Here is an 8,867-nt window from a genome sequence, read left to right as displayed (position 1 = left end):
CCTTTGTATTTAATGTACTCTTCTGTACCTTCTTTCAGTGCTGTTTTGCAGTCTTCAGGATGTCAGTCTTGCACATTTTTTGTTCCGTTCATTCTTTTTTCTTAAAGTGTAATTATTAAATTATTTTGAGTGAGACAGACAGAGAGAGAGAGAGAGAGAGGGAGAGAGAGGAAGAGGGAGGGAGGGAGATGGAGAGAGAGAGAGAATCGCATGCAGGCTCGATACTGTCAGCATGGATCCCGACTGGAGGATCCAACTCACAACTTGAGCGTCACAGCTTGAGCAAAAATCAAGAGTGGGACGCTAGACTGACTGAGCCCCCCAGGTGCCCCTTCAAGTATATTCTTAAGTATTTGTTCTTTTTGAGGACATTGTTTCTGAATTTCAATGATGATTCTTCCTTGCTCGTGTCTAGAAATACAGCTGATTGTTGTATATTGCGGACGGATCATGCAACCCACTGAGTTGATTTATGATTGTGGTTTGCGTGTGTGTGTGTGTGTGTGTGTGTGTGTGTGCGCACGCGCGCGTGTGCGTGCACGTCTTAGGTTCTTTCGTTTGTGCAAGATTATGTGTTCTGTGAAGAGACATACTTTTCCTTCTTCGTTTCCCACATGGATGCCTTTTACGTCCTTGTCTTGCCTTATTACCCTGGGTAGACCTTGAGTGCAATGTTGAGTAGATGTGGTGAATGTGGACATCCTTTCCTGTCCCTGACCTTCAAAGGAAATTCCAGGCTTTCAGTGGGACGTGTGGTGGCAGCTGTGGCTGTTTGGTAGATCCTTTGATCGGGTCGAGGACGTCGCCTTCTGTTCCATCCTGTGTGGAACCGTGAGCCCAGAGATGTAAAGAGTGCTCGTCAGTCTGTGCCGAGACACCCTGCCTCTGGTGTCTGAAAACGGCACCGTTTCTCCTTTTGTCATCCGGAACACCTGAGGAACACAGCCCATTTTGAAGTCACTGCCCTCTCTCTAGGCTTGGCTCCTGCTCTGCGGCCTGGATGGGCGCAGACACCACTCATGGGATGCCTTGCGAAGCAGATCCTGGCATGGGGAAGGAGCAGCCTCCACGATTCCAACAAAGTCTGAATCCCATGGAGGCTCAGCAGTCTGGGCTCCCTTAAGCCTGATAAGAACGCCTCTTTTACATTCAGTCGTCTCTTCCTGACTTATTGACTCATTCCTCCATGCGTGTAGTGAGTCGTTCCTGATTTAATTCCACAAACGTATGTGCAGTGAGCAGTGAGCCAACAGTGGAGTGACAGCAGTGAAGATGTGGGGAGCAGTGGTGCCTTGAGAAGTGAGATGAGGGACACACGGTGTGTTTTGCAAGTGAGACCGCGGATGGAAGGAAACCGCCACACGAAGACCAAGACTTATGGGGGGAGAGTTTATTTACCACTCATGGGGGTGGTGCACCAAGACCCATTGGATCTTAACACACCTGTGTTAGTGAGGCAGCTTCCAGGAGACATTGCGATGCCAATGCCATCAAGCTCCTGGCAAGCAGAGGAGAGCAAGGATGTGGTGCTTTGACACAGAGAATGATGAGAGAGGGGGATCTGGGCCCCGTGCTGGCCCTGTGGGCCTTTTCCAGGTAGTGTGGCTCAGGCATGAAGGCATGGCAGTAGGAGAGGCCAAAGGGCCTGCAGGATGGGATCGCCTTTGTAGGGAATGTGTATGGGACTAGTCCATTGCTTTGCCACAAGGGCTGGGGGCAAAGTCTAAGCCAAGACACTGGAGGGATCCAGCAAGTGGAGAGGAAGTGTTTGGGGGGCGGGCTTTGTGTGTGTGTGTTTTTTTTTGGGGGGGGGGTGTAACCAGGATGTACCTATAGTCACTTGAGGGCAAGCACAGGTCTTTCGGAGTTCCCTGAGGCCATCAGCCAGAGCCTCAGACCTTGCACTGGCAGCAAACGGGGACACAGCAGCTGGATTGGCTGCAGGAGGACCCACAGCCGGAAGAGCAGCAGCAGGGCTTGCAGCAGCAGGACTGGCAGCAGCAGGGCTTGCAGCAGCAGGACTGGCAGCAGCAGGGCTTGCAGCAGCTGGACTGGCAGCAGCAGGGCTTGCAGCAGCTGGACTGGCAGCAGCTGGACTGGCAGCAGCAGGGCTTGCAGCAGCTGGACTGGCAGCAGCCACAGGAGCCACAGGAGCCACAGCCCCCCTTGGAGCCCCCACAGGAGCCACAGCCCCCCTTGGAGCCCCCACAGGAGCCACAGCCCCCCTTGGAGCCCCCACAGGAGCCACAGCCCCCCTTGGAGCCCCCACAGGAGCCACAGCCTCCCTTGGAGCCCCCACACGAGCCGCCGCTGGAACAGGCACAGGCTGGCACACAGCAGCACACGGGCTTGCAGCAGCACACGGGCTTGCAGCAGCACACGGGCACACAGCAGCTGGAGCCGCAGCCCCCACAGCTGGAGCCGCAGCCCCCACAGCTGGAGCCGCAGCCCCCACAGCTGGAGCCACAGCCTCCAGAACAGCCACAGCAGCCCATGTTTCTGGTGGGTTTTGGGCGGAGTCGGTCAGAGATGCAGGTGCAGAGGGGAGGTGTTCAGGTGTGGAGCCTCCTGGGCCGGGGGCCCTGTATATACCTGCCAGGGTCAGGTGAGAGGCTGACACACTGTCACTTCCTGGTTCCTGTTTGTGCCACTTTGCAGCGGACAAAGGATGAGTATTTTTCAGAATTTCATCATGACCATGTGATTGTATTGACCAGAACGTCTTTGGTGGGTTTTGCCTTTTCCCCAGCGCCCGACTTGCATCACCTGACGGGCTTGTGTTTCAGAGTTTGCAGGGAGACGGAAGCAGCGCCTCGGAGCCCTGGTGGTCCCACCCTGACCCGATTCGAGACCCTCAACAGTCTTGGCATGATTCCAAAGAGCACATGACCGGTGGGCTCAGGGTGTGGAGAGTGTGGGAAGCAGAAAGCCACCGTGGCGGTGGGCAGTGGGCAGGGCCCTTCCTGTCCATCTCCGGGCAGGAGGTGCTTATGGGCATTGGGAGCAGGTGGCGCCCACGGTTCTGGGCTGGGACCCTGATGGCGGAGCCCGGGCTACTCAGGGTCCTCCTTGAATGGCCTCGTGGGAGTTCTGCTTTGACTGAAATCGCGGGGCAGGGTGGTGCTGAGAGATGCCTCGAGCCAGCTCCTGTGCTCCCGAGGTGCCCTGCCTTCCTTCTATGGAGCGGAGCCGCCCGATTGCACTGTGGGCATCAGGATCCATCCGTGCTATCAGTACGACGCCCCTTGTTTGCCTGTAGACCCCGAGGCACGAGGAGCCCAAAGTGGCCGGGTGGCCGCCTCCACTCCAGTCCAGCGGAATGGTTGTGTGTCCGTGCTGGAAGCCTTTCTCCCTCCGCAACCAAGAGCTTCAGGCCAGCGGCGCATGAGGTCCCGGCGACTGGAGAGAAGAACCATTTTGCTAGCGGGTCAGCAGGGAAAAGAGTGAGGAGGATGTGGTAGGAATCACCGGCCGTGCGTCTTTCAGGTCCTTGACGCCGATGCTCTCCGTAGAGTCCCTCAGGAGTGTAGCGCAACCCACCGTTCCTAGCCTGTCTCCTTGGGGTCTGGTGGCTCGCCCTGGCCTCGCCCGCCATGACAGCCCTCAACGCGTGGACCAGGGAACCACGCGTGAGAACAATGGTTTCTGCCCCGGAAGATTTGGATGGCTTGCGGGTTTGATATCAATATTCCATTTGCTCGCGTGACAGTTGAAAACACTTGGCTGTACATCGTTCCAAGGGCGACTTACACCTACGTGGCATAAATGTGTCTTGTGGAGGCTGATAGCCCCCTCTTCGGAAAGATAAAATCAAACGAATACGACAAAGCTAAGACTCCCTGCCAAAGGGACGCAGGGCTCAAGTCTGAGCAACGCGAAGAGAAATGCCCTGCAGGCTCTTAGGCTTAACTATCTATGCCACCGCCTTTATTAGTTTGACAAATTCCCTTCCAATTTTAAACCACACGTGCAAAGTCGATAGCTTTGGTTTCTATTTTTTGTGTCTAGGTCTCGGTTGGGCGTGTTCCTTTCCTTCCCCACCTTGTCCCGCCCCCCCCCCCCACCCCCGTCCCCACCCCCGGCATTTTTCTGTCCTTCCGGCTTGGGAAGTTTCCATTGACCTGCCTGAGTTCACGGAGTGCGTGCACACCGTGTCCGGTCAGCTGATGGGTCCATCAAAGCCTTTCTTCGCCTTTGTCACAGTGCCTTTGATCTCTAGCCCTTTCTGGGAATCTTTGGTAGGACTTCCTGTCGCTGCTTCCGTCACCCATTTCCTCTCGGAGGTGTCCTGAGAGGCTCAGCGTGTCAATCATATTTATTTTAACTTCCTCGTCTGATCATTTCAAAGTCCCTGCCGTGCCCGGGTCCGGCTGTGATGCCCGCTCTGTGTCTCCCAGCTGAGCTCTTTGTCTTTTAGTATGCCTTGTACTTTGATGTCGAAAGCGGGACGTGATGCACCGGGGAAGAGGAATGGTGGTACCTAGGCCTGGAGGGGTGTGTTAATAAGGGCTGGGGGTGAGGGGATGTTCTTCGTCTTTTAGTGACCTGGCCTGCAACCTTTACTAGGCGGCCTCAGTCGGTCCCCACCACGCCCCCGCCGCCAGCCGGGCTGCCACCCTGCCGCCAGGTGGTCATGAATCAGCGTGGGACTGGAGCTGAGTATTTCCTCCCCTCCAGGTCACTGGGCTCTGATAAAACCCCAGCAACGTTGGGCTTGGTCAAACCATGTGTCCTGAGGGCAGACCTCACGAAGGTGGGGACGTGCTCTGGCATAATTCTACCTGTCTCCTTCCATGCTCCCTCTGGCCCAAAGCGTGAGGGGAGTTTTGGAGTGTGTCCCCCTGGAGATGTTAGCTCTCGGGCATGTCTGCACTGAGGTTGGCTTACTTACCCTCTGTTTCTGTAAGTTGTGATTCTCTGTCTCTGCCCCTCTGTCTCTCCAACACAGGGCGGGGCGTGGGGGGGCATGCAGCAGGATGCCCTGTGACCTGGGTTCTTTGGTGGATCTGCTGGTCAAGGGCTGCTGGTTTTTTCAGTTGAGCCTTTTCTTGGTGAGTGGAGGGGCGTGGCCACCTCCAAGCTCCTCCCATGCTCTGCAGGCATGGTTTCCCTCCTGAAGACGCTTTCACATCCTATCACAATGAAACCTTCTTCTAGCATGTCATGTCCACGGACCAAAGAAATACAGCCGTAGAATATATTACATGTCAGCTTCTGGGAAATACTTTGGTGCCGTCTTGAATATTCCTTAGGGTGGTTCATGACGTTTGCCTTGAAATGGGCATCTGCAGTCCATGACTAAAAGGCGCACCTTCGATGGAAATCCCAAGGTGGTTTGGGAAGATTCTTAACCGTGGACGAGTTTCTTCCCCATAGAAGAGGATGCCAAAACAACGTCACGTCACATGAATTTGAGAATGGAGACCTACTCCGTATGTGATAAAATTCAGCCTTTGACGTGTGCAATTGAGTGGTGTTTGGTCGATTTGCAAAGTGATACAAGCATCACTTCTGACTCGTTCCAGAACATGTTCATGGCCCCCCAAACACAACTCCATAACGCGAGCACGTGGTATCCATTCGTCCCTTCCCACCCAGCCCCCAGAACATACTGATCTAGAATGATTCTTCATTGCTAGTGTAGATGGCTTTGTGGACACTGTCAGAGAAATGGGGTCGTATAGTATGTGGCCTTTTGCGTGTGACTCCTTTCACTTAGCCTACCGTTTTCAACGTTTTTGTTTGTTTCTTTGTTTGATTAGCATGTATCAGAGCTTTATACCCTTTGAAAACGAGCTAAGTAAGATCTCATCCCGTGGATAGACCAGTTTGTTTACCCACGCATCAGTTGACGGGCATTTGGTTATTTCCCCGTGGCGGCCTTTGTGAAGAATGCTACTACGTGACTTAGCACACGAATTTTTGCATGCTGTACGTTCTCTCTTCTCTTGGGCGTATATCTAGCAGTGCAATTTCTGAGTGGCATGGAATCTCTACTTAACACGTGGGGAGCTGTCAACCTCTTTTGCAAAGCAGTTGCCTCCATTTGAGTCCCATCGGCAACGCGCGGGGCTCTGGTTTCTCCACACCTTCCCCAGCACGTCTTATTGTCTGTCTTTTGGATCCTAGCCATCCTAGGCACGGGGATCGCCTTGTGGTTCTCATCTGCATTTCCCTGATTCCTAATAACGTTGAGCATCTTCTCATTGGCTTATTCGCCAACCGTGTACCTTCTTGGACCAATGTCTATCCAGATCCAGTGCTCAGTTGTTTTTTCTTTTGTGTGTGTGTGTGTGTGTGTGTGTGTGTGTGTGTGTGTGTGCGGGGGGGGGGGTTCATTCTTATTCATTGATTGGTTGCTGGATTGACTGGTTGATTTCGAGGAGTGAGAGTTTTGCCTATGTAACAGTGTTACATTTTGATGGCACCCAATTTTCCTGAGTTTTTCTTCCTGTGCTTTCTCTGTCGTATCTCAGAGCCATTGCCGAGACAAGGTCTCAAAGACGTAACCCAGGATGTCTCCTGAGAGTTTGATAGTGCGTCGTTTTAACTTTTATGCTAAAATGCTTGATCTAGATAGAAGGAATTTTGTTGTTCTTGTTGTTGTATGTGTTGTTCTTGTTGTTTGTTGTTGTTGTTGTTGATGTGGTTTTCTTATACGATGGGATGTAAAGATGCAACTTCATTCTTTTGAAAGTGGATTTCTAGGTGTGTCAGCACTCGTTATGGAAAAGACTCCTGCACTGATTGTTTTGGCACTCTGGGTGAAAGTCAGTGGAACATAAGTTCAAGGGCTCCTCTTCATACTGTCCATTCTATGGCACTGATCTGTGAGTCTATCCTTCTGGCAGCACCACAGTGCTTCCATCGCTGTAGGCGTGCAGCACCCATTGCCATTGGGATGTGTGAGTCCCCCACCGTTGAGTTTCTTTGGCAAGCTTGTTTTCGTTACCCGACATCCCTTCCATTCATTTCCGCATTCATCGTCATAGGAAAGTTAGGGTCAGATGGTCAATTTCTGCGAAAAGCAACATTGGATTTTGAGAGGGGTTGCATTCAATCTGCAGATCATGTTTTGCAGTGTTGTCATTTTCACCATATTCTGTCTTCTGATCCATGAACGTTGGATGCCTTTGTATTTAATGTACTCTTCTGTACCTTCTTTCAGTGCTGTTTTGCAGTCTTCAGGATGTCAGTCTTGCACATTTTTTGTTCCGTTCATTCTTTTTTCTTAAAGTGTAATTATTAAATTATTTTGAGTGAGACAGACAGAGAGAGAGAGAGAGAGAGGGAGAGAGAGGAAGAGGGAGGGAGGGAGATGGAGAGAGAGAGAGAATTGCATGCAGGCTCGATACTGTCAGCATGGATCCCGACTGGAGGATCCAACTCACAACTTGAGCGTCACAGCTTGAGCAAAAATCAAGAGTGGGACGCTAGACTGACTGAGCCCCCCAGGTGCCCCTTCAAGTATATTCTTAAGTATTTGTTCTTTTTGAGGACATTGTTTCTGAATTTCAATGATGATTCTTCCTTGCTCGTGTCTAGAAATACAGCTGATTGTTGTATATTGCGGACGGATCATGCAACCCACTGAGTTGATTTATGATTGTGGTTTGCGTGTGTGTGTGTGTGTGTGTGTGCGCACGCGCGCGTGTGCGTGCACGTCTTAGGTTCTTTCGTTTGTGCAAGATTATGTGTTCTGTGAAGAGACATTCTTTTCCTTCTTCGTTTCCCACATGGATGCCTTTTACGTCCTTGTCTTGCCTTATTACCCTGGGTAGACCTTGAGTGCAATGTTGAGTAGATGTGGTGAATGTGGACATCCTTTCCTGTCCCTGACCTTCAAAGGAAATTCCAGGCTTTCAGTGGGACGTGTGGTGGCAGCTGTGGCTGTTTGGTAGATCCTTTGATCGGGTCGAGGACGTCGCCTTCTGTTCCATCCTGTGTGGAACCGTGAGCCCAGAGATGTAAAGAGTGCTCGTCAGTCTGTGCCGAGACACCCTGCCTCTGGTGTCTGAAAACGGCACCGTTTCTCCTTTTGTCATCCGGAACACCTGAGGAACACAGCCCATTTTGAAGTCACTGCCCTCTCTCTAGGCTTGGCTCCTGCTCTGCGGCCTGGATGGGCGCAGACACCACTCATGGGATGCCTTGCGAAGCAGATCCTGGCATGGGGAAGGAGCAGCCTCCACGATTCCAACAAAGTCTGAATCCCATGGAGGCTCAGCAGTCTGGGCTCCCTTAAGCCTGATAAGAACGCCTCTTTTACATTCAGTCGTCTCTTCCTGACTTATTGACTCATTCCTCCATGCGTGTAGTGAGTCGTTCCTGATTTAATTCCACAAACGTATGTGCAGTGAGCAGTGAGCCAACAGTGGAGTGACAGCAGTGAAGATGTGGGGAGCAGTGGTGCCTTGAGAAGTGAGATGAGGGACACACGGTGTGTTTTGCAAGTGAGACCGCGGATGGAAGGAAACCGCCACACGAAGACCAAGACTTATGGGGGGAGAGTTTATTTACCACTCATGGGGGTGGTGCACCAAGACCCATTGGATCTTAACACACCTGTGTTAGTGAGGCAGCTTCCAGGAGACATTGCGATGCCAATGCCATCAAGCTCCTGGCAAGCAGAGGAGAGCAAGGATGTGGTGCTTTGACACAGAGAATGATGAGAGAGGGGGATCTGGGCCCCGTGCTGGCCCTGTGGGCCTTTTCCAGGTAGTGTGGCTCAGGCATGAAGGCATGGCAGTAGGAGAGGCCAAAGGGCCTGCAGGATGGGATCGCCTTTGTAGGGAATGTGTATGGGACTAGTCCATTGCTTTGCCACAAGGGCTGGGGGCAAAGTCTAAGCCAAGACACTGGAGGGA

General features: G+C 52.4%; 1 protein-coding gene across 1 annotated transcript; it reads right to left on the bottom strand.

Moving 5' to 3' along the window:
• Positions 1–1,892: 1,892 nt before the first annotated feature.
• Positions 1,893–2,495, bottom strand: LOC125146843 (keratin-associated protein 5-10-like). Its single transcript, XM_047823742.1, has one exon. The coding sequence runs from the start codon at positions 2,493–2,495 to the stop codon at positions 1,893–1,895; it is 603 nt and encodes a 200-aa protein (XP_047679698.1).
• Between the last annotated feature and the right edge of the window lie 6,372 nt (positions 2,496–8,867).

This window comes from Prionailurus viverrinus, chromosome D1, assembly GCF_022837055.1.
Source record: "Prionailurus viverrinus isolate Anna chromosome D1, UM_Priviv_1.0, whole genome shotgun sequence".
NCBI classification, from domain to species: domain Eukaryota; kingdom Metazoa; phylum Chordata; class Mammalia; order Carnivora; family Felidae; genus Prionailurus; species Prionailurus viverrinus.
Note: the sequence above shows the minus strand (reverse complement) of the source record. Positions and strands in the feature narration are given on the sequence as shown.